At 41.6% G+C, this 25,490-nt stretch overlaps 1 protein-coding gene across 1 annotated transcript in view; it reads right to left on the bottom strand.

Moving 5' to 3' along the window:
* Window positions 1-4,766: 4,766 nt before the first annotated feature.
* The window catches only part of NAA35 (N-alpha-acetyltransferase 35, NatC auxiliary subunit), a 35,994-nt gene continuing 15,270 nt past the window's right edge, over window positions 4,767-25,490 (bottom strand). The window contains exons 12-23 of the mRNA XM_073670944.1: window positions 24,496-24,674; window positions 23,145-23,204; window positions 22,766-22,872; window positions 22,614-22,680; window positions 17,391-17,489; window positions 16,547-16,725; window positions 13,628-13,764; window positions 12,447-12,514; window positions 11,712-11,852; window positions 10,937-11,059; window positions 9,810-9,890; window positions 4,767-5,056 (exon numbers count right to left, since the gene is read on the bottom strand). Of these exons, the coding sequence (XP_073527045.1) occupies window positions 4,997-5,056; window positions 9,810-9,890; window positions 10,937-11,059; window positions 11,712-11,852; window positions 12,447-12,514; window positions 13,628-13,764; window positions 16,547-16,725; window positions 17,391-17,489; window positions 22,614-22,680; window positions 22,766-22,872; window positions 23,145-23,204; window positions 24,496-24,674 (1,301 nt within the window). The 3' untranslated portion in view covers window positions 4,767-4,996. The remainder of the gene's footprint in view (window positions 5,057-9,809; window positions 9,891-10,936; window positions 11,060-11,711; window positions 11,853-12,446; window positions 12,515-13,627; window positions 13,765-16,546; window positions 16,726-17,390; window positions 17,490-22,613; window positions 22,681-22,765; window positions 22,873-23,144; window positions 23,205-24,495; window positions 24,675-25,490) is intronic.

Below are 25,490 nucleotides of genomic sequence, written 5' to 3'. Positions count from 1 at the left end.
CACATACCCTGGTGATTTTGGCCTGATAACATGTACAGAATTTGACACAAATGGGTTTGAATGGCTAGTAAAGGTAACATCCTCACCTGTGATCTTTTTGATTGTAATCAGTATGTGTGCATAAAAGCTGAGTGAGTTTCTGGGATCCAGACAGACTCTTGCATCTTTCATCCAGCCACTGACGTTTCTGGATTGTGAGTCATGGGGAAAGCAAAAGAATTGTCAACTGATCTAAGGGAAAAGGTAGTTGAACTGTATAACAAAGGAAAGGGACACAAAAAAATATCCAAGGAATTGATAATGCCAGTCAGCAGCGTTCAAACTGTGACTAACAAATGGAAAATCAGGGGCTCTGTAAAAACCAAATCACGGTCAGGTAGACAAACAAAAATTTTGGCTACAACTGCCAGAAAAATTGTTTAGGATGCAAAGAAAAACCCACAAATAATATCAGCTGAAATTCAGGACTCTCTGAGAACTAGCGGTGTGGCTGTTTCAAGATGCACTTGAAGAAAAATGGGCTGCATGGTCGAGTCGCCAGACAAAAGACATTACTGCGCAAATTCCACAAAGTATCTCGCCTACAATACGCCAAACAGCACAGAGACAAGCCTCAAAACTTCTGGAACAAGGTAATTTGGAGTGATGAGACCAAAATTGAACTTTTTGGCCACAACCATAAAAGTTACATTTGGAGAGAGGTCAACAAGGCCTATGATGAAAGGAACACCATTCCTACTGTAAAGCATGGAGCTGGATCGCTGATGTTTTGGGGATGTGCGAGCTACAAAAGCACAGGAAACTTGGTAAAAGTTGAAGGAAAGATGAATGCAGCACGTTATCAGCAAATACAAGAGACAAATTTGCACTCCTCATCCTGGAAACTGCGCATGGGACGTACTTGGACGTTCCAACATGACGACGATCCAAAACACAAGGCCAAGTCGACCGGTCATTGGCTATAGCAGAACAAAAGTGAAGGTTCTGGAGTGGCCATCACAGTCTCCTGACCTCAATCTCATTAAGCCACTCTGGGGAGATCTCAAGCGTGCTGTTCATGCTAGACAGCCCAGGAATTTACAGAAACTGGAGGCTTTTTGCCAAGAAGAATGGGCAGCTTTGCCATCTGAGAACTTAAAGAACCTCATCCACAACTACCACAAAAGACTTCAAGCTGTCATTGATCTTAGAGGGGGCAATACACGGTATTAAGAACTGGGGTATGTGAACTTTTGATCAGGGTCATTTGGATGTTTTTGGTTGTCATTAAGATTTAAAAAGAGAAAACACAGTAGTTTGATATTATATTATAGTGTGTGTGTGTGTGTGTGTGTGTGTGTAAATTATATATGTATATTATTTATATACAGTACAGACCAAAAGTTTGGACACACCTCATTTAAAGATTTTTCTGTATTTTCATGACTATGAAAATTGTACATTCACACTGAAGGCATCAAAACTATGAATTAACACATGTGGAATTATATAGGTAACAAAAAAGTGTGAAACAACTGAAAATATGTCTTATATTCTAGGTTCTTCAAAGTAGCCACCTTTTGCTTTGATGACTGCTTTGCACACTCTTGGCATTCTCTTGATGAGCTTCAAGAGGTAGTCACCGGAAATGGTTTTCACTTCACAGGTGTGCCCTGTCAGGTTTAATAAGTGGGATTTCTTGCCTTATAAATGGTGTTGGGACCATCAGTTGTGTTGTGCAGAAGTCTGGTGGATACACAGCTGATAGTCCTACTGAATAGACACTTAGAATTTGTATTATGGCAAGAAAAAAAGCAGCTAAGTAAAGAAAAACGAGTGGCCATCATTACTTTAAGAAATGAAGGTCAGTCAGTGCGAAAAATTGGGCAAACTTTGAAAGTGTCCCCAAGTGCAGTTGCAAAAACCATCAAGCGCTACAAAGAAACTGGCTCACATGAGGACCGCCCCAGGAAAGGAAGACCAAGAGTCACCTCTGCTTCTGAGGATAAGTTTATCCGAGTCACCAGCCTCAGAAATCGCAGATTAACAGCAGCTCAGATTAGAGACCAGGTCAATGCCACACAGAGTTCTAGCAGCAGACACATCTCTTCAACAACTGTTAAGAGGAGACTTTGTGCAGCAGGCCTTCATGGTAAAATAGCTGCTTGGAAACCACTGCTAAGGACAGGCAACAAGCAGAAGAGACTTGTTTGGGCTAAAGAACACAAAGAATGGACATTAGACCAGTGGAAATCTGTGCTTTGGTCTGATGAGTCCAAATTTGAGATTTTAGGTTCCAACCACCGTGTCTTTGTGCGACGCAGAAAAGGTGAACGGATGGACTCTACATGCCTGATTGCCACCGTGAAGCATGGAGGAGGCGGTGTGATGGTGTGGGGGTGCTTTGCTGGTGACACTGTTGGGGATTTATTCAAAATTGAAGGCATACTGAACCAGAATGGCTACCACACCAGCTTGCAGCAGCATATTATTCCATCCGGTTTGCGTTTAGTTGGACCATCATTTATTTTTCAACAGGACAATGACCCCAAACACACCTCCAGGCTGTGTAAGGGCTATTTGACCGAGAAGGAGGGTGATGGGGTGCTAAGTCAGATGACCTGGCCTCCAAAGTCACCGGACCTGAACCCAATCGAGATGGTTTGGGGTGAGCTGGACCGCAGACTGAAGGTAAAAGGGCCAACAAGTGCCAAGCATCTCTGGGAACTCCTTCAAGATTGTTGGAAGACCATTTCCAGTGACTACCTCTTGAAGCTCATCAAGAGAATGCCAAGAGTGTGCAAAGCAGTCATCAAAGCAAAAGGTGGCTACTTTGAAGAACCTAGAATATAAGACATTTTCAGTTGTTTCACACTTTTTTGTTATGTATATAATTCCACATGTGTTAATTCATAGTTTTGATGCCTTCAGTGTGAATGTACAATTTTCATAGTCATGAAAATACAGAAAAATCTTTAAATGAGAAGGTGTGTCCAAACTTTTGGTCTGTACTATATATATATATATATATATATATATATATATATATATATATATATATATATATATATATATATATATATATATATATATATATATTTTTTTTTAATATTAAAATAATAAGTGACTAAGTGAAAAAATATATATTTATTGGATGGATTATATATTATAATATAAATAAATAATCCATCCAATAAATATTTTTTTTTTCACTTAGTCCCTTACTGGGACTTTAACTTTTATTAGTCTGATTGGTGGTATAATGCATTGCACCAGCACTGCAATGCCTTATACCTGTCAGTATTGCACTGACAGAAGCCTCATAGCCCATGCTCCTGGCATGGTCTAACAGGCTTGCCATAGCTGGCTGACCCGGAGGCCGCCATTACTACCTCGGCTTGCGATGACAACGATCAGTATGTCACGTGGCCACCGATCGGGCTCCCAGATGCTGCGATTGCCATGACGTATCTATACGTCAAAGGTCGGGAATCCCTTCCCGCCCATAACGTATCGGTACATCAAAGGTTGTGTAAGGGTTAATGTTTAACCACCGCAACCCCTCCGCATAACAGGCCAATGCCTTTTCTCATAACTTACTCTATCACCATTACTGAAGAAAAGCTTACTAATCTTCTCTCCAAATCACACCTCACCACATGTGCGCTTGACCTTATTCCCTCTCCTCCCTAACCTTACCACCATACTTATTCCAGCCCTAATCCATCTTTTCAACTTATCATTAACTTCTGGTGTTTTCCCTTCCACTTTCAAACCACAACAATCACACAAATCCTGAAGAAGCCATGTCTTGATCCAACTTTTACATCTAGCTATTGCCCCGTATCGCTACGCCCTTTTGCTTCAAAATGCCTTGAATAGCATGTTGATCTTTCTTCCCACCTCTCATACAACACACTGTTTGACAACCTACAATCCAATCTTTGTCTTCACTCCAATTTCTCCCAGCTCCACCAAATGGGCAGAACTGGGGCAGGACACCACAGATTGCCCAATTCATGATGAGCTGTGGCGTTCCCTACACCAGAAAGCTCACTCCTGTACCTGACTGGGGTGAGATTTCTGGCATAGCACATGCCATTCGTTAGATGCTCAAAATTAATGAAGAAGCGTGCACCTCTTCATGACTAAGGAGTATTACAAAAAATGTTTTGAAGAGTTGTGCCTCATAATAGGGGGTGACATCTCCATTAATCATGTTAGGTAGAACTTATGAGTACTGCTTGATCAAGCTTATTTGTTTTGCCTAGAATATGCATTTATAGGTTATGTTGCTATAAATGATATAAATATATGTATTTCTTTTTCGACACATGCTGATTTAATTGTAGGTTAGTTCCACAGTGTAATTATTATGCAGTGTGTGAACACAGACTTCTAGTCCACAGCTGAACCCACACTTCTGAAGGCTTCAGAGTTGAAATGCATTTCACCTGGTCCAGTCTACATAGAGCCTGCTATCTAATAAGATCAAATGTATGCTGAGTTATAAGATGTGTTTCATAACAGACTTAATGACTTTTTCCAACGTGGTGTAGAGCTGCAATTGCAGACCTGGACTAGAGCACAGACTATTACTCAAGTCTGACAGAAAATAAGCAAGTCAATATACTAGACTATATACCCATTAAAGCACATACATTCTCAAGGATAAGACTTACCACTTTCAACAGAAATCATTGTACAAAAAGAATGCAGTGGGAGACTTGTTTCATGTGACAAATTGTAGAATTCAGAACTGAGGGATTCTTGGTAATAAAATTGAAGATGTTTTAAATATTTAATGGAAAACATTGGTATTATAACACAAGAATTAAACCCCACACAGCCAATTTACAAAGATTGTCCATCTTGTGGCTTTACATAAAAAGTAACCAGTGCACTAAAAAATAAAATGGAAAAAAGTCTAGTTTCCCCATGTGTCCTGCAATCAGCATATAATACCAGATCAGAACACGCTCCTTGTAAAACGGCTTACAGTCTTTTAGCTGACCATTTATACCAGTTTCACAGCCGGGAAATACTTGTGTGCAGAAAAGTCAAACTCGGGAGGAACCTGTACAGGAAAAAATAAAAATAAAGTGTTATGTGCATAGAAACATAGCAAAATTGTATAGGTTTCACTGGGCAAACTATCTGCACTTGGTCAACTATAAATGGGCCATAGAATATCCTGTCCTTTGCCATCTGAGCTATGCTATATTACTGACTGGTAGTAACATATTATATTACTGACTGGTAGGAAGATTTATTACACACTGGTAGTAACAGAAAAGGAAAAATAGGTTATGTTGAAAAACCCCTTTAAGCAACTCATCAATAGGATTCACCTATTATACAAAACTAGTGTGATCTTACGCTTGGCAAATGGGTTCTAAAAAATCTGTCAGTTTTGTATAGTACTTGTCTGTATGAATAATACCCAGATGGTACTACCCAGATGATGTTGGTGAAGAGGAGGATCCAGTACATTGGATTTCCAATGTCTAATGCTTTTGTTTTCCTGGAGATAAACAGCTAAAGGAGGAATTTGGTAGGGGTTCTCACATAGAGAACACAAGAGCGTGTATGCCTTCTAAGAAGGAAGTAAATGCATGACAAAAGGATTCAACGACTACCAAAGAAGTCATACACTGCCCCCTTTAGTTCCACATATCAGTTTTGCAGGAACCTTCCTTGAAACTACACAGCTGATACTTGATTTATTAAATTGTATTAAATCAGTAGAATATGCTTCCCTTAAAGGCATTAGTTAGGAAGGGTTCCTATAAGACAAGGCAGAAAAATGTCATCTATTATCCCTCCACAAAGAATATGCAGAATAACTTTTTTTTTTTTTTTACTTTTCGAACCTATACTTATGTTATTTTAGCTTTGGTTAGCATATCATATTATCCCGAGAGATCGACTGTAACCCCTTTCCAATGTAGCACATGATATTAATATTGCGTTCTATGTCGGGTCCCCAAGTATGGTCGGTGCTTATGAGCTGAACCGTACCATACCAGCTGTGCTACAAAGCTGGCATCTGTCTTAACAGCAGAGACCAGAACTAGCGGAGCAAGCCTGTAGCTCAGCTTCTTATTTGATATCGCTAGGTCTGTCAAAAACATATGCGGTAAATGCTGTAAAGAGAAAAACGCCAGAATTGCATTTTTATTTGGATGCCACAACTCCATAAAAAATGCAATAAAAAACAATCAAAACACTGAATGTACTCTAACTAATATCAATAAAAAGGATCTCAAAAATGGAGACATAAACCAATTTTTTTTTATTAGTTTTCAATTTTTGTTTCACCAATTAACCACAGCCAGTTTTGGTCTTTATGACAGGCCACTTACTACCATTTTACTTATTTCATTGTCACATTCCAGGAGCAAAAACCTTTATTTTTTCATATGAGGGCTTTTTTTTTCTACAGGAGTTGCATTGGGCACTGGAATCATTTCAGGGTACATGCAAGGCCCACTACACACATCAGTCTCTCCAATACATTTGGTGACCGTTTTCACACGTACTGGAGACAGAATATGTCTGCGCACATGTCAGTGTGTTTCCACGGACCGAAACATGCTGACATGTCCGTTTTTTGCTGGCAGCACAGGCTGCACAACATCCTGCACACATGCACAGTGATGACACATGGATGACTCCCCGAGATCAGGCGACAATGATGGGAGTTGTATTCAGCACCGTGCCTGTATAAATAAAAAAAACGCCATGGGCTCCCGCTTAATTTTCATAACCAGCAGAGGTAAAGCCGACCACTGGGCGCTGTTAATAATTGGGGAAAGTGGACAATATCCCTAAAGGTTGCCAGGCTATTAATACCAGCTCACAACTGTTTGGTTATCCTTTACTGGTTACTTTACGGGGACCCCAGAAAAAAAAATAACGAACAGTCCCCCCTATAAATTCTAACCAGCAAAGGCTAAGCATACAGCTGTGGACTGATATTAATAGCTTGGGAAGGGACCAGGGATATTGGCCCCCCTCCCACACTAAGAAAATCAGCCCTCAGCTGCATCAGAAATGGCGCATCAGTAAGATGCATCAAATTTGGAGCTTAGCTTCGCTCTACCCACTTGCCCTGGTGTGGTGGCAAATGGGGTAATAGTTGTGGGGTTGAAGTCAGCTATTTCATGGCCACTGACATCAAGCCCAGGGGTCAGTAATGGACAGGCGCCTGTAATACGCCCCCATTACTAACCCCTAGTCAAATGCAATACAGACACAGAGTAAAGTCTTTTATTTAAAAGAAACACTCCCCACCCTCTTTTTCCAATTTATTTTTGTAAAATAAAAAATAATAAAAACACCATATTCCTCAACTATCTGTCAATCCATTTGTCCCACGAAGAAGAGCCCAACTCGGCTACATCTGGATTTCACGGCTGAGCGGTGGCATGATGCGACCGGTCAGGCGTGAATCCATGAGACACTGAGCTGATCTTAGGACGCAGCTTCAGTGATGAGCAGTAACGTCATTGAGGTTACCGCAGGTCACAGCCAGCCATGCCATGGTAATTTCTCATGGTGCTAGCATTGACACCATAATAGGTTACTGCAGTTCATAGGCCAGCTCACACGGAACTGACCATGTGAACAGCTGGCTGACGTCTATTTCTACGGTATATTTTAGGTAATCGTCGTAGACGACGATTACTACGGTTTATCTTACTGTTCGTAATCTAATCCTATCAACTAATTGAAATGATTTTTTACTCCATTCTTTTTTCATAAAACAAACAAACAAAAAAAAAACAACAACAACCTAAGGCCTGTCAGAGATATTAGTCACCGACCAGCGCTCGACGGCTGTAGGACACACGAGCAGATGTGGTGCAAAAAGAGGATAAAAAAAAAATAGGAAAAAAAAAGGCCTTGCCAAAAACAAGCACAGGTGCCAATCAGTGGTGTACGTCTGATCAGCGGCTTGGCGTCTGTAGGAGGCACACACGGAGTGGTGCAAAGGGGTTGGGGGTGGGATAGTAAAAAAAAAAAAAAAAAAAAATTGTGGAAAACAGCGAGCACAAGTGAGGATCAGCGACTTCTGTCGCTGATCAACGCTTGGGGGTTGCAGGATGCACGCACGGAGGTGGTGCAAAGAGGGGGGGATGGACAGGGACAAGAAGAAAAGTCATGAAAAACAGCGAGCACGGATGTTGAACAGTGAGTTGCGTCACTGATCAGCACTCAGCGGCTGCAAGATGCACGAAAAAGAATATAAACTGCCAAAAATCGAGAGATCAAGTACTGATCAGCACTCTGCGGCATAAGGGGGACGGGGAGAGGGGGATTGGGGTGGATTATGAAAGATCAGGTGAGGATCAGAAACTATTCTTTCTTCTTCAGCAGGAGCAGCGATGCATAGCCTTTAAAAAACTGGCCCTGGTGACGTCGGCGTTGCTAGGCTCCAACCTATGATTGGGGCTCTTACAGCATTGATCATAGGGTGGACATCAGTGTTTCAGGCAATCTGATTGCCTGAAACAATGAGAAACGCTGCGATTGGCTGTTCAGAAATGAACAGCCAATCTGAGCGATCGTAGTTGCGGGGGGCGTCGCCACCCCCTGGGACGACGATGCCATGTTCCCTTGTGTGAGAAACAGCAGGGACAATCATGCAATCACCGTTCGCTTAGTCATGGTGATCGCATGATTGACATGATGTGTATATACTGCATTGGTCGGGAACTCCTTCCCGACCATGAAGTATATATACACTGCAAATGTCGGGAAGGGGTTAAACTACATTTTGTTTTGTTTACAATATTTACTAGTCCCACATGACAGGTATCCTATCAGAATCAGCCTCTGGAATTATTTTCCCATGTTACGCTGTACAGTAAAATGAATGGCCTCACTCAAAACTACAACTCGTCCCACAAAAAACATGGCTTTGTCAACGGAAAAAATAAAAGTTATGGCTCTTGGAAGAAGGGGAGGAAAATAAATGTGCCTGCAGCAGGAAGGGGTAAACCTCACAGAGAAATGCTGGACTGTGCATATACTGGAAAATAAATCTTTTGTTTTATTCATAAGAACAAGAGTTACTGATTAACAACCTAAGTCATAAAATACTGTGCAAACATAGTTGTCATTGTGCACTTTCACTCGGGCGCCTTCTGCAGATCTACATTTATGATGATCGCACATTTCTTATTCTATTTTATTTCTTATTATTTAAATCTGAATATTAGAAGCAGGGAGGAAATTAAACATCACCCTCCCTGATCTTCATTGACAGGACTGGCAGAGCTGCCGCCTGCGGTGCACTGGGGCAGATGTAGTAAAACGCTCTATTTTTTGAACAATGAATATGTAGACCGGAAAGTCTAAAGTTTGCAGATTTAATTACCGAGCTTCATGCTGGATGGTGAATTTTTAGAATATGTGCACATGTCGTCTTACACGCCGGTATACCGGCTGAGTTCTTCAAGCAGAAGATGCTTCTGCAAACCGCTGAAGCTGGCAAGTTTTTTTTTAATTGTATTTATAAAGTGGAAGCCGGCAGAAAAATGGTCAGGTCACTTTCTTTATAAGCCTGAAGTGGTCAAAAGTATCTCAAAAAGACTGAAATGATCCATTGAAAGTTGATTTGATATTGCAGTGGGTAATTCTTTTGATCCTTTCTTTAGCGCTTTTTAAGGTGGTTTCCTGAGCGTATCCGCCTGAAAAAGACGTTGTGTGCACATACCCAGATACTGTCTAGTCAATTTTATCCCACCTGTTCGTTGGCTCACATTGCCCCAGAAATGATAGCAGTGCAATGCACATCACAGATGTTATTTCTCACCGCTTACCTTTGAGTCTTTTTTATGGCCTCCAGCAAGCAACTTCATTACTACTATATTGTTTTTGGATACCTTCAAAATCTCATTCACCTAAGTAAAAAAAATAAATATAAAAAACAACAACAAAAAAAAAATCACATTTCTGCATGTATCTACACACTTTTACAACCATATGTAAACTTGTCTCTGAATAGCCGTTGTACGACACATATCTCTGAATAGCCCCAGCCTTAAAGGCTACTGTCTTCACTTTTGCCGGCTACATAGTGCTCAGTAAGTATACTGCTAATGCTTCTGTCCTTGGAGATCACATAACTGACTGGTGTCTGCGGGAATAGCAGAACCGCTGTGTCCTAGCATACCCAGATCAGCTCTGCCAGTGATGCTCTGCATAGCAGGGGGCGGTTTTCCCTGTAACTGTGGCTCCTATAGATGGCCCAGTTATAGTGGAAAAAAAAAAAGAATAATAAAAGAAAGAAAAAAAAATGTTCCCCAGAGAGGATATGAGCTTTTGTGGGACACCTTATGCAAAAAAAAAAAAAAAATGAAAATAAAAATGTGTAAAACATGAAAAACACAAAAAAAATGTTCTCCATGACAAAAAATGTATAAAAAAATATTTTATTATAATATACACACACATTTTATTACATACTGTACATATATTTTAACAAAAAAAAAACCTAAACATTAGGTATCTAAACAGCCGTTAATACTGTGGAGAATTCAATCAACAGGTTATTTTGTGTAAAACATGAACAGTAAAATTACAAACAATATAAAAAACTTGAAAAAAATGGCTTGTTTCTATATTTGTGTCACAAAGGAAAAATGATACAGTAATTTATATTACCCCAACACAGCTCTAAAAAAATATTACAATATGTACCACATTAAACAAAGCCTCATACTGCTACATCAATGAAAAAAGTAGCAAAAAAGAATAAGTTATGGCTACTACAAAGAGGAGTGGCAAAAACAAAACACTTGGGCAAAGGGGTGGAAACACAAACACAATTGCTAAATTAGAGAAGCAGAGGATCTGAAAATAAAATCCATGCAAATATGAGGAAAAGAGGTGGCCAGAGTTCAGCCATTGTTAGATGAAGCAAAGTATACAAAAAGAAGAATCTTACCTCTAGATCTTGATTTGGAATATTTTCCAATATCATTCGTGCTTGTTGGAAGTGTTTGCTAGCAGCCATGTAAAGGTCTGCAGATTGGGGAGGGGGACTGTACTTATTTAAGTCAGACATTTCCTATGATTAACAAAAATGAGGGCTATTACATCACACTTAAACGTGCAAAGTACATAAGAAGAAAGTAACAAAGTAACCTAGTGTGGGAAAGAGTACAGCTACACTCAACAGGTGAAATAATGTTAATAGGTATATATATAACAGATGAGTGGTTTCCAGTGACTAGTCAAAGCTTTCAAGCCTGTGTGTACTGCTGGCTGCTGCATACGAGTTGTTTCAATAAATGAGGGGTGTTTAAGAAAAAAAAAGGGCCTCTAAATGGAACCGTGCTCCATTGTTCAATGTGTAGTGGTCGCTGCCTAGTACTGTAGATCAACTCTTATTCTCTTGAATAAGCAGTATTCAGCATCAGCTGCTACACAATGAAAGAAGCTGCGAAGTGCAGCCAAATGCAATGAACCGGGTGTTGGATCCCCATTGATGAGATATTGATGACCTAATCTAAGAATATACCATCCAGAATAATATGACTGGAAATCTCCTTTAACTCCCTGGCACCATGTCATGAATGCAGAACAGATGCCCCACCCCCCAAGAGGTTAAAAAAGCTCCCCTATGTATATACAAGAGCTGTAATTGTAACTGGATTTAGACTGAGGGCCAGTTGATATGTCAGCCTTCTATAGTAAAAGTGATGAGAATAGTCACCTACCTTAAACTGTAAGTAGTGCACTGGTGGAGGGGTGATAACACTGTTGAATGGTGCAAATCTGTGCTCGTACCGAACCTGCTCACTGTCCAACTCAAACTTGGGTTTTCTCACTTTTCCATCCATGTCAAATGCAATCATTGTCTATATGAAGAGATAATATTGAAAGCTTTTTTTTTTGTAAGTAGTATATTTTTATTTTTTGGGGGGAGGGAATGTAGGAAAAAAAATTCTATACAAACACATAGGCACATATAATAAATCTAGTATCACTATAAGTATACTGACAATTGTAAAATAATACCAGGTCATGTTTTACCACAAAGTGAATGTCGTAAAAACAGAGCCCAAAAAAACCAGAAGGGTTTGTTGTTTTTTTTTCTTTTGCAATTCCTTCCCTCTCAGACTTCTTTCTCCTTTTTTCTTTCCTTTAAATGAATGGTTTCATTCAAAACTACAACTTGTCTCATAAAAAAAAGAAGCTGTGCTGAAGAGAAAAAAACAGGTCTTGGAAGACAGTGAAAAAACAAAACAAACAAAAAAAGCAGCAAAATAGGTAAAGTGGCCACATCTCCAAGGGTTCAGCAGTTAAACTCAGATTACAAAACCTAAGCAACACAGTTCAGACAGCAAAACAAATAGTTCCTATGATTTCGCTGAGGCCCTGAAGTTCATACAGGGGGCTCTAAACCTTTTTAGTAAGAAACAAAAATGTACACAAACATGTTTTGCGCTTACCTTGTACATTCCTGCACACATGTTCTGATATGCTTGGCTGAGCGTTATTTCTCTGTTCAATGGACGGACTGTAACACAAAAGCTAGGTCAGAATTGTAAGGTTGTACTTAATAATGCGTCATTTCAGTTTTCAGACCTGCAGGGATATCGGCCGACAAATGCAATTCTGAAAGCTGAAAAGACTCAGTTACTTGCCACTGGCAGGAGACAGAATACACTGTGAGGCTTTGTGCCCACGTAGCAGATTTGATGCAGAGCCTTTTTGCCTCTCTCTGGCAGAAAAAAATGCATGCAGATTTACATGCGTTTCTTCTGCCAGAGAGAAGCGTTTTTACAAGCGTTTTCAGCATCACTTGGAAAAGTGCTTGACAAGTTGATCACACAATATAAATCCATGCAACCGGCACGAATATATATTGTGTGACCAACTTAGATGCTATAAATGCAGCATCTATAGTATATAAAAAAAAAAAAAAAATTAAACCGTTAACAATAAAAAAAAAACTGTATATTCACCTCTCCAGAGGCCCCCGGTCTGCTCCCGGCGGTGTCCTCTCTCCTTTGCGTCCCGCGGTGTACTGGCAGAACCTGCGGTGACGTCATTTAGTCAGCTGATGGTCACGCGACCATCACCTGACTGCTGACGTCAGCAGTCGCGTGACCATCAGCTGACTAAATGACGTCACCGCAGGTCCTGCCAGTACACCGCGGGACGCCGAGAAGAGAGGACGCCGCCGGGAGAAGACCGGAGAGGTGAGTATAAAGGTTTTTTTTTTATTTTTAACTTTTTTATTTCTTTTTTTCACCGCGTGGTAGCCGGGATGAAGAAGAGTTGTAATCTCCTCTTCATCCTGGGTACCACACACACCGCGATTACACTGCAAATTCGCGGCCATTGAATTTAATTGAAACGTAGCAAATCCACATATACCTGCGGGTTTGCTGCGTTTCAATGTTCCTCAATGGCCGCGAATTTGCGGCGTAATTGCGGTAGAAATGGTCATGCTGCGTTTTGCAACGCAATGCGAATTCAGCGCGCAAATTAGCGCATCATGTGCACAGCACATCCGAATTCACATTGCTTTGCATGGCAGACGGTTTTACAAAAGTTTTCGCGGCCGTAAGAACGCTACGTGGGCACATGGCCTAAATGTCTCACAGGCTCTGTTACCCATAAATACCTTTCTTTTTCTTCTTAGTCTTTTTACTGCTGCGTCCTTTCTGTTGTTCTTCCATTATGCGTTCCTCGGCCATTTGCGAGCTGTCTGCCCGACTAAGTGTGGACATGAGCCAGGCATAAAGGAATTCAGAAAGATACCTACATACAGAAAAATGTTATGTGCTCCATATAAACATTATCATTCTATAATAAAACATTATGCATTTGTCTAATATACTTTGTATTTCTATACAAGAATTCAACATGCTGTCATATTCTGATATAGATGTATGGACAATTAAAGTGAACACCAACACTAATCAGTCAAAATCTTAAAGGGGTTGGCCACTCCTTTTTTTTTTATTGAAGGTCTATCATTAGGATAGGCCAAAAATCTCTGTTCGGTGGGTGTGTGACCCCTGATACTAGTGGCAGCCAGAAGTTCTCTGATGCTCCAGAGACACAGCAGCACCATCAAAACTATAGCTAAAAAAATATGGGGTGGATCTGAACTCCCCAGCCACTGCCACTATATAAATGACGGAGCTGCTGTGTTGATTGGCAAGGTTTTTGGGTGCCGCACACCCACCAATCATATATTGATGGCTTATCTTAACGCTAGGCCATCAATAAAAAGTAGTAGGCAAAACCTTTAAGTTGAAACGGGGTTGGGTAAGGAGGACTTCAAAGGTCTAAATTCCCTTCACTCAGCAAGTTAGAACACAGTAAGACCTTAAAACATTTTGTTGATAGGATGTTAGAAGGGTTGAACGGTTAGCACCAATTTTTCAATGAAATAAAAAAATATATATATTACACTTTTTCTACGAAAATCATATTTTAGCCCCAAATTTTTCATTTCCACAAGGGAAACCGTAGAAAATGGACCACAATTTGTTGTGCATTTTCTCCTGAGCACACCGATACGCTATACGTGGTCAGAAACTACTGTTTGGCACATGGCACGGCTCGGAAAGGAAGGTGTGCTATTTTACTTTTTGAGATTAAAATTTGGCTGGAATGGATTGTGGATTGTTGTATTTGAAGAGCCCTTGAAGAAAAACAGCAGAAACCCCCCACAAGTGACCCCATTTTAGAAACTACACCCCATGTTTATAACATTGGGATGCGAAAAATGAAACATTCTCATCTATATAGGGGCAACAAGAGAAAATGGACCCCATTATTCGTTGTGGAATTTTTCCTAAGTACGATGATACCCCATAAGTGATCAGAAACTACTGTTTGGGCACATGGCATGGGTTGTAAGGGAAGAAGTGCTATTTGACTGAGTGCAATTATGGCTGGAAAACACTGTGGATACTGTCTCACATTAGGAGAGAAAGCAGCATCTTTCATAGAGGTTTCACAGAATTTGAGAACATTGAGGCATGAAAAAATATGTTTTCCACCCAAATTTTTCATTTTCACAAGAAAGAAAAAAAATAGACCAGTTTGTTGAGCAAATTGTCCTGAGATACCCCACATGGTCAGAAACCACTACTAAAAAGAGCATGACTATTCACTGTTCTCCACGATCATGGGAGTGGAGAACAGTGACTATTCATGCTCTTTAGTAGCAGCACACTAGATCGCCGAGCTGCTTCAGGAAGCCAGCGGCTGCGACTGACACTGTGCGCGCTATTAAAGAGCATGAATATTCACTCCTCCCCACGCCCATAGTCGCTCCCACCGCTGGCTTCAGTGTATACAGGTGGGAGGGACTATTGGCGTGGGGAGGAGTGAATATTAATTTTCTTTAGCAGCGGGCAGTGTGAGCTGCAGAAGGTGGATCCCGACTCTGTGACCCGCTGCCACCCCTCCTCCTTTTCACCATCCACAGCCAGACAACCATCCACAACCGTATATCCAGACTATAAGATGTACCTCCCACTTTCCTCCAAAATTTTGGAGGAAAAAAGTGGGTCTTATAGTTTGAAAAATACGGTAAGTGAGTTCTCCCTGCTACAGTAATGCCACATATATGGATGCTTACTCAGGTTTCAACTCCTTGTGGGGCTCAGCAGGCATAGAAGCATTTGAATTTGGGAGCACAGATTTCAAGATTTTGTTGTTTGTTTGTTTTTTTTGTGGGGGGGAGAGGGGGTCATGTCGCTTTAACAGACAGTGCTATCTGTAAAGTGGAAACACCATATATTTCCATTCACAAATGACGGACTTGAGTAGGGGTTTGTTTTTTGTGGGTTCAGTTGAAGATTTTATTGGTTACATTTTGGGGCACAGTTAACATTTATCCAGTGCTCTACACTCACTGAGCCCTCACATCAGGGTTTCAATCAAAATATGTGATACCGATAGAACCATTCATGATAATGAGGCAGGCAGAGTTATTCTGGACTCCACCTGGCCCGTTTCAGTTATCTCCCGTCCTAGAGGTGAACAAAAGCTTGGTTAACTACCCCTAATAAGATGAGACACTGCGGAGGCAGAAATCAGATGGAGTCCAAAGTGACCCAGTCTGCCTCAGCATGTGCAGAGCGGGCTGTCAGTGAAGGAGCAGGGAGAGTGATAACAGCACGCACACAGTATAGAGTGGTGGCTGTAAATGCTCCCAGCAACGCCCCAATGACTGCAAGTGAGCAGAAGCAGGGAGAATAGAACTTCATTTTCTCCCTGTAAGCGCTGCTCCAGTAAGCCTGCCAGGCATGATTTAAATGTTTTTAGAGGTGATAAGTTCCCTTTAATAAAGATTATACAATAGTGATAGACATGCAAATAGTTTCTTTATGCCCTTGCTGGTCAAATATGCACCCAAAAAGCTCTGGTAAGTAGCACAGGTATAGCCTGTGAGCCGATGCACAAAATATAATATAAATTTGCATTACTTTTCACTTATTACATAATAGAAAGCAAACTAATAATGTCTAGAGGTTTTCTGACATCTCCATACAAACAGGATATATAACAAGATATGACTTACCAATAGATGTAGTAGTATTCATGCATGCTGTAAAGTTCCAGTTCAAAACCACTCAGTAAGTACTGGATCATAATCCGCAAGTTATGATAAAGCACCCAGGTGCCCAAACATGCCAAGTGTTGTCTCTGTGGTTCCTGTTTTAACAGCATACTGTGAAGAGCAGCGTCCACCTTCTCAGCCTAGCCAGAATCATTAAAATAAAAATTGCAAATTACTAATAAAGAGTGGCAACTTTTAAGGGCAGCAATATTAAAGTCTATATTGTACAACTATCCTTTGCCCAACCTGATGCCTTCATCTGTCCCAAAGACTCATGCAAATAAATTCATCACCACTCCCTTTATGAGCTGTATGTTTAAAGCGAAGGATGCCACCATGCATGAGCAATTACAGGCATGAGGCATGTCCCACCAGAGTCAGAGATGACACCCATGCCAGCCATGTAACCCCATAAATGCCACAGTCAATGCTAACTGCAGCATCTTTTTTTTTCTTTTTTTTTTTTTTCACAGCCCATTTACTGAAGTAACCATAGTGTGCAAGTTTCAGGGAGAAAAAAGTTAAAATAAAAAACAAAACAGGTATGTTCACTAAATTCCTCAGAAAGACAATATACTTGTTTTGTTTAATGGCTTCTGTAATATAAACACTAATTTTGAAAAATCTAGAATCTATATAAATATGGCAAGAACAGATAGGGAATAAAAAAAATGTATCCAGTACTTCAGCCCTTTGTGAATTATTATATCTGACCACCCTATGTAACACTTGGGTATACTAGCAGGGTAGAATATCTGAAAAGTAGAATGCGATTGTCAATGGTAACTAAGGAAGAAATAAATACCTCATCTTGTAATGTTGCAAAATCTTCCAGGATATGGCCAAGCTTGTCCCTCTGGCGAGCCCTGTTGTGACCATGAATCTGAATTAAGCTACAAAAAGGCTGGAACAAGAAAACTGGAATCAATGGTCTCATACTTCTCTTAAGACGTACTGTATTTTTCGGACTATAAGACGCACCTGACTATAGACCGTATTCAAACTTTATACAACAGAAAAAAAATATATTTCATACTAAATACAATTTTCTTAGGGGTTTAAAAAAAGAGAGGCTAATAACACTATAGAGTCTAGTCTGTTGGGATAAAATTAATGAAAACAGGAAGCCCAAGCTTCAAGCTTTTTTTGAAGCAGCGGCCCACTGCAGTGTCCAGGTAATGAAACAGGAAAAATCGAACCAGATACCAAAATTAGATCTGTATACACAGAGGTAACTTTTGTTCTCATCAAAGCATCTTTCGTAGACATTCCGTCTCCGGGGTCCAGATAGGAAAATTGGGTTTGTGGCAATCCGATATTTATGCGATATAGATTTTCTGGCATCGTAGCAAAGGGATGAACAGATCGAATTCACTCACATCGCCGTGGGGCCACTAAAACTCCTCCAACTTAATATTGGTCCGCTATATGATGCAAACCAGGTCATATTTGGTCTTTAGGTAAAGGTAAAATCACGATAGAAAATATGACGTCAATATCTAACGCTTAGGACCTTCAAAGGTGAAGATATCTTGTAAGTTGGGGATCTCATAAAATCCTGAAGGACTGAGAACATCCAACAAACAGCCCCCAAGGGTCGGCCTGTATAAAAACAAATTGGTGGTGGCAGCTAGTGGTTCTTTTTGTTATTGCGGAGCTGGCAGTGACCATAAGGGGGAAGGTATAGACTTATATTCCATGTGTTGGAATCGGAGATATATATACCATACGCTCACTGTTAGTTCCACACTAACTGGCCTAGTAGTGGAAGCAGCCGCGGTCTCATCCATCACAGCGATTGGTGACAGCGGTGGGATCTGTGGGATCTCTACGGTGTCATCCGTGACAAAGTGGTAACAGTGTCAAGGATGGCACTTCCCCACCCACTTCCAGCTGTGTATCCATGACAAGGAGTTTATGTGAGGCATATGAATCAGTGGGGCTGGCTGGAGGCATGTAAAATGATTGCACAGCAGCCGGTCTAAGAAAAAACACTGCTCTTTAACCAGTTCATGACCGGGCCCATTTTTCCACTGTTCCTGGCCAGACACATTTTTGCCATTTATAGTACATGTGCTTTTATAAGCTCTAAAAAAAAAAAGTTCTGAAACGGATATTCAAATAATTTTTTTTTTCTTATTCACAATGCATGCAGCTTAATTTTCATGTGCCTTTTTCTGCTAATAAGGGGAAAATGTAACAAAAATAGGATGGTCTATTTTTCATATTTTTCTTTATGACAACAAAGGACTGCTAGAAAAATTCAGATTGCATTCACCTTTCCGTAGGAATTATTTTATATATTGGGCGTATTTTTTTTCAATTAGGGCAAAAGTAGAAACAGTGACATTGGCAGTGTCATTTAAAAAAAAAAAAAAAAATCATATTTTTGATATTTTTTCGTTTATTTTACACACTGTGCCAACCGATAAGGTCTTAAAAAGACTTTTTCGAGGCATTTCAAACATTTAAATACATTATTTTTACTACTTATTTCCACACAAGCGCTGGTTCAGAGTGGTGTACAGATATTGAGAAGGTAGTAATAAATCATGCTCATCTTCTCTCTGAGAAGTCTGACAGCCAGCTTCCCTGCCCCACAGCTGCAGAATTGTGTGCAAGGTGCATACACTGCATTGATGTTTTATAGCATCAGTGCAGGGTATTGTGTGGAATCAGCCCAGACACGGAGCATCTACAGCAGTGGTACTGTGGAATCAGCCCAGACACGGAGCATCTACAGCAGTGGTACTGTGGAATCAGCCCAGACACGGAGCATCTACAGCAGTGGCACTGTGGAATCAGCCCAGACACGGAGCATCTACAGCAGTGGCACTGTGGAATCAGCCCAGACACGGAGCATCTACAGCAGTGGCACTGTGGAATCAGCCCAGACACGGAGCATCTACAGCAGTGGTACTGTGGAATCAGCCCAGACACGGAGCATCTACAGCAGTGGTACTGTGGAATCAGCCCAGACACGGAGCATCTACAGCAGTGGCACTGTGGAATCAGCCCAGACACGGAGCATCTACAGCAGTGGCACTGTGGAATCAGCCCAGACACGGAGCATCTACAGCAGTGGTACTGTGGAATCAGCCCAGACACGGAGCATCTACAGCAGTGGTACTGTGGAATCAGCCCAGACACGGAGCATCTACAGCAGTGGTACTGTGGAATCAGCCCAGACACGGAGCATCTACAGCAGTGGTACTGTGGAATCAGCCCAGACACGGAGCATCTACAGCAGTGGTACTGTGGAATCAGCCCAGACACGGAGCATCTACAGCAGTGGGTATTGTGGAATCAGCCCAGACACTGAGCATCTACAGCAGTGGTACTGTGGAATCAGCCCAGACACGGAGCATCTACAGCAGTGGGTATTGTGGAATCAACCCAGACACGGAGCATCTACAGAAGAAGTAATGTGGAATCAGCCCAGACACGGAGCATCTACAGCAGTGGTACTGTGGAATCAGCCCAGACACGGAGCATCTACAGCAGTGGGTATTGTGGAATCAACCCAGACACGGAGCATCTACAGAAGAAGTAATGTGGAATCAGCCCAGACACAGAGCATCTACAGCAGTAATATTGTGGCATCAACCCAGACACACAGCATCTACAGCAGTGGTACTGTGGAATCAACCCAGACACGGAGCATCTACAGAAGAAGTAATGTGGAATCAGCCCAGACACAGAGAATCTACAGCAGTGGTACTGTGGAATCAGCCCAGACACGGAGCATCTACAGCAGTGGTACTGTGGAATCAGCCCAGGCACGGAGCATCTACAGCAGTGGTACTGTGGAATCAGCCCAGACACGGAGCATCTACAGAAGAAGTAATGTGGAATCAGCCCAGACACGGAGCATCTACAGCAGTGGTACTGTGGAATCAGCCCAGGCACGGAGCATCTACAGCAGTGGTACTGTGGAATCAGCCCAGACACGGAGCATCTACAGCAGTAATATTGTGGCATCAACCCAGACACACAGCATCTACAGCAGTGGTACTGTGGAATCAACCCAGACACGGAGCATCTACAGCAGTGGCACTGTGGAATCAGCCCAGACACGGAGCATCTACAGCAGTGGCACTGTGGAATCAGCCCAGACACGGAGCATCTACAGCAGTGGTACTGTGGAATCAGCCCAGGCACGGAGCATCTACAGCAGTGGTACTGTGGAATCAGCCCAGACACGGAGCATCTACAGCAGTGGTACTGTGGAATCAGCCCAGGCACGGAGCATCTACAGCAGTGGTACTGTGGAATCAGCCCAGACACGGAGCATCTACAGCAGTAATATTGTGGCATCAACCCAGACACACAGCATCTACAGCAGTGGTACTGTGGAATCAGCCCAGACACGGAGCATCTACAGCAGTGGCACTGTGGAATCAGCCCAGACACGGAGCATCTACAGCAGTGGCACTGTGGAATCAGCCCAGACACGGAGCATCTACAGCAGTGGTACTGTGGAATCAGCCCAGGCACGGAGCATCTACAGCAGTGGTACTGTGGAATCAGCCCAGGCACGGAGCATCTACAGCAGTGGTACTGTGGAATCAGCCCAGACACGGAGCATCTACAGAAGAAGTAATGTGGAATCAGCCCAGACACGGAGCATCTACAGCAGTGGTACTGTGGAATCAGCCCAGGCACGGAGCATCTACAGCAGTGGTACTGTGGAATCAGCCCAGACACGGAGCATCTACAGCAGTAATATTGTGGCATCAACCCAGACACACAGCATCTACAGCAGTGGTACTGTGGAATCAACCCAGACACGGAGCATCTACAGAAGAAGTAATGTGGAATCAGCCCAGACACAGAGAATCTACAGCAGTGGTACTGTGGAATCAGCCCAGACACGGAGCATCTACAGCAGTGGTACTGTGGAATCAGCCCAGGCACGGAGCATCTACAGCAGTGGTACTGTGGAATCAGCCCAGACACGGAGCATCTACAGAAGAAGTAATGTGGAATCAGCCCAGACACGGAGCATCTACAGCAGTGGTACTGTGGAATCAGCCCAGGCACGGAGCATCTACAGCAGTGGTACTGTGGAATCAGCCCAGACACGGAGCATCTACAGCAGTAATATTGTGGCATCAACCCAGACACACAGCATCTACAGCAGTGGTACTGTGGAATCAACCCAGACACGGAGCATCTACAGAAGAAGTAATGTGGAATCAGCTCAGACAGAGAATCTACAGCAGTGGTACTGTGGAATCAGCCCAGACACGGAGCATCTACAGCAGTGGTACTGTGGAATCAGCCCAGGCACAGAGCATCTACAGCAGTGGTACTGTGGAATCAGCCCAGACACGGAGCATCCACAGCAGTGGTACTGTGGAATCAGCTCATACACGCAGTATCTACAGAAGAAGTAATGTGGAATCAGCCCAGACACGGAGCATCTACAGCAGTGGTACTGTGGAATCAGCCCAGACACGGAGCATCTATAGCAGTGGTACTGTGGAATCAGCCCAGACACGGAGCATCCACAGCAGTGGTACTGTGGAATCAGCCCAGACACGGAGCATCTACAGCAGTGGTACTGTGGAATCAACCCAGACACGGAGCATCCACAGCAGTGGTACTGTGGAATCAGCCCAGACACGGAGCATCTACAGCAGTGGTACTGTGGAATCAACCCAGACACGGAGCATCCACAGCAGTGGTACTGTGGAATCAGCCCAGAAACTGAGCATCTACAGCAGTGGTACTGTGGAATCAGCCCAGACACGGAGCATCTACAGCAGTGGTAGTGTGGAATCAACCCAGACAGAGCAGTCACAGGAAGAAGACAGGCCCTGTCCAAGCAGGTGCCTATGAAGTGCATGACTACAATGATCAGGACTAGCAATTCTTGAACATTTTGGCCAATTGTTAAACGGTCACTTGTGTGTTCCCCTGTCTGAAGACTGTCGGACGCAAGAACTCTATCAATATTTTTTCCTGCTAAAAAGTGTGTCTCAAAGTTCATAAAATACGATATTTATAAAAATTTTACACTTACCCGTACACAGTGGGTGACAAACGAATCTATGTAGTCTTTTGCTTGATGATTATTATATAAGCAGCATCTAAAAATACAAGAATACTATAAGCAAAACCGACAAAGCAAAGTGTTGCTGTTACAAGCAAGCAAAAACCTGTTAGAATACATACTTAGAAGACAGAACAGGGGGACTCACAAAGGACCGCAATGCATCTTTTATCATGTCTTGCATTAGATGAGTTCCAAATACTTTTTTGTTATCCACCAAAAAAGTGGTCTATAGAATAAAAAAGTAAGTATATTAGTATCAGGAAAACAAATACCCCAAAAAAGCTTCAAACCCTCCCATATGAGACAGATGATGATAGTGATTTTGAATGGCCAGTATGCAATACTGTATTTCTCTGCGGAGAAAATGATGGGCTACAAGGCAAAACCATCTGCAGAACTAAAAAAGTTTGATGATCTCAGGTGAACAGAACTTATCCTCAACTGAGAGGCTACACACACAATGAATATACGTAGTGATTAAAATAGGAAATTTTATACCTGCAAGAGCGATCTTGATAGTACACAAGGAGATTGCTCGCTGAATTCACAGAAGAAATCCTACAAAACATTAACATATTTATGTATTATCCATTAAGATCTCTAGAGAAAAATATCTTTTGCTGGTTAAAAAAAAAACGATATTTTGACAAATCGTTGTTTGTCAATTAAGCTGCGTTTACACGTTGCAGCCACCATTAAAAAAAAGCAAAGTGGCAGTATTGTGTGAACACAGGGAAAATTGAAATTACAGTAAGTTCCAAACTAATAACCAATTTGGGTAATAGAGGACGGCAAGTAAAAGGAGGCTACATTAAAAAAATGTTAGGATGCATACAGCGTGAAAAGAAAAAAAGAAGCAGTGGTGATGACGTCTGGGACAGAGTGGCTCTCCTTTGTACACTGACACAATGCAGCCTGCAGCCTCTGACAACTGTGTTCGCTCTCCATGGCTGGCAACTTGAGGGGAAGGGAATTTCTCCAAATATCCCCAGACACTAAATTACTTCTGATACAAGTGGTAGACCAACTTAAAGGGATTTTCCCATGAACAAAAGTGGATTTTAATCAATAGATCTTGGAATAATAATAAGTTCCACAATTGGATGTGTATAAATAAAATGTTCCTTTGGTCGAAACTAGGCACATAATAGGCCAGGTATTTTAAAGGATATTCATAAATACAGAAATGTAGGATAAGGGACCTGCTTTATTTTACTTTGTCTACTGCTCATGATTGACAAAGGTGTACAGGTAGGGGAAATAATATAAATTAATAAAACAAAACTATGTACAGCACAAAGAACACAAAATAAGAAACATGTCCAAGTAAACAAGGACCAGAGCTGGAAGAAGGTGGCATGGACTGGACACTATATAGGGTCACTCATAACTCATAAATCCGTTAAAAAAAAGGGATTGCACTTGGAGCAATGTTATTCAATGAAGCAATAGCGATCAGCGTATTTTTTTCTCACAAGTATTCCACGAGATAAAAAAAAAAAACGCATGCCATACAGACCATCAGCGTGGCTTCCGATCTTTACGGATACATTACAATTCTGTAGAATAGTAAACTGTAAATGGTCCTGTAAACGATTAATAACAGCTGAGTAAAAAAGACAGATTGTATACAGACCAATTTTTTATACGCTCATGTCACCCCGGCCTAATAGTCAATAATTCTAGCACGGCCTGACAGTAAAAAATGAAAATGCTTCCACGGACAAAAAGAAAAAAAAAGAGTTAGGTAGCACTTGCTGGCGATACTAAATTGAGCTTTGCTTTGCTTTACCTGTCTTTACAATAGATTAATAGATACCATAATATTCTGAATCTGCCCACCACTTACCAGTATACTGTGAAGGTTAGTTAAGGTGACAACGTCACACACAGTTTTTATCCGGTCAATTAGTTTATAAAAATAATTCACCATTTCTTCTTTCTTAATTATTTTTGCATAACGAGGAAAAGTAGGTGGAAGCAACCTCTGGTTGACCAAAGGCTCGAATCCCATCATGATTGGGTGATCTAAGCACAAAGAGACGAGTTTTGTTATTCTATCTGACTAAACATATCATAGAAGAAATAAACATTCCAGCAAATATATGCAATTCTTATGGAAATTGGTGTGGGTAGTCTGGAAAACACAAAGGGGCTTCTATAGCATAGCATAAAGAGAAATACAATAGTTCACCATGGTCATTAATAATTACACCTCCTTCATACCTCATTAACAGGTCTCACCAATGCGGTTTGCTCTACTATGCTTAATACATGCAACCTGCTTTTATCTATGTTCACAGGGTAGATCTGGTGGCATTACTACTGGACCTCATTATAACAAGCATTTCTAAACACTGCTGACCCAGAAAAGATGAAGGAAATGGGTATTTAGAAAATACAGCAACCAACTTTCTAAGGATTAAAGGGAATCTGTCAGGAAGATCAACCCTCCTAAGCAGTCTATATGGGTATGTAGGTCATAGGAAGCGGAATTAAATGATACCATGATATCTGCGATCCAACGTCTTATTCCAGAGAAATCCATGTTTTTCTTATATTTAAGTGAGCTGTTAAGATCTATGAGCCGGACATTGATCTGCAAGAGAATCTGCCTCCAGAGATTATTTTAAATGAAAGGGGGCATTACGAGTGTGAACCAAGTCATGACTGACACTTTACTCTAATCACACACAGCTCTGCAATGAGATCAAAACTAAGAGTACAGCAGAAGTGAAGTTTGTCTTATTCCAAATATTTGCAGCAGCAGTTGTCCTCTCAGTGATGTCAGCTCTGCTGCAGAGCTGTGCCTGATCATAAGGCCATGTTCACACATTCAGTAAT

Source organism: Phyllobates terribilis, unplaced genomic scaffold, assembly GCF_046119375.1.
Source record: "Phyllobates terribilis strain yellow unplaced genomic scaffold, ASM4611937v1 Scaffold_1__5_contigs__length_1240528914, whole genome shotgun sequence".
Taxonomy (NCBI): domain Eukaryota; kingdom Metazoa; phylum Chordata; class Amphibia; order Anura; family Dendrobatidae; genus Phyllobates; species Phyllobates terribilis.
This window is presented reverse-complemented; position numbering and strand designations above follow the sequence as displayed.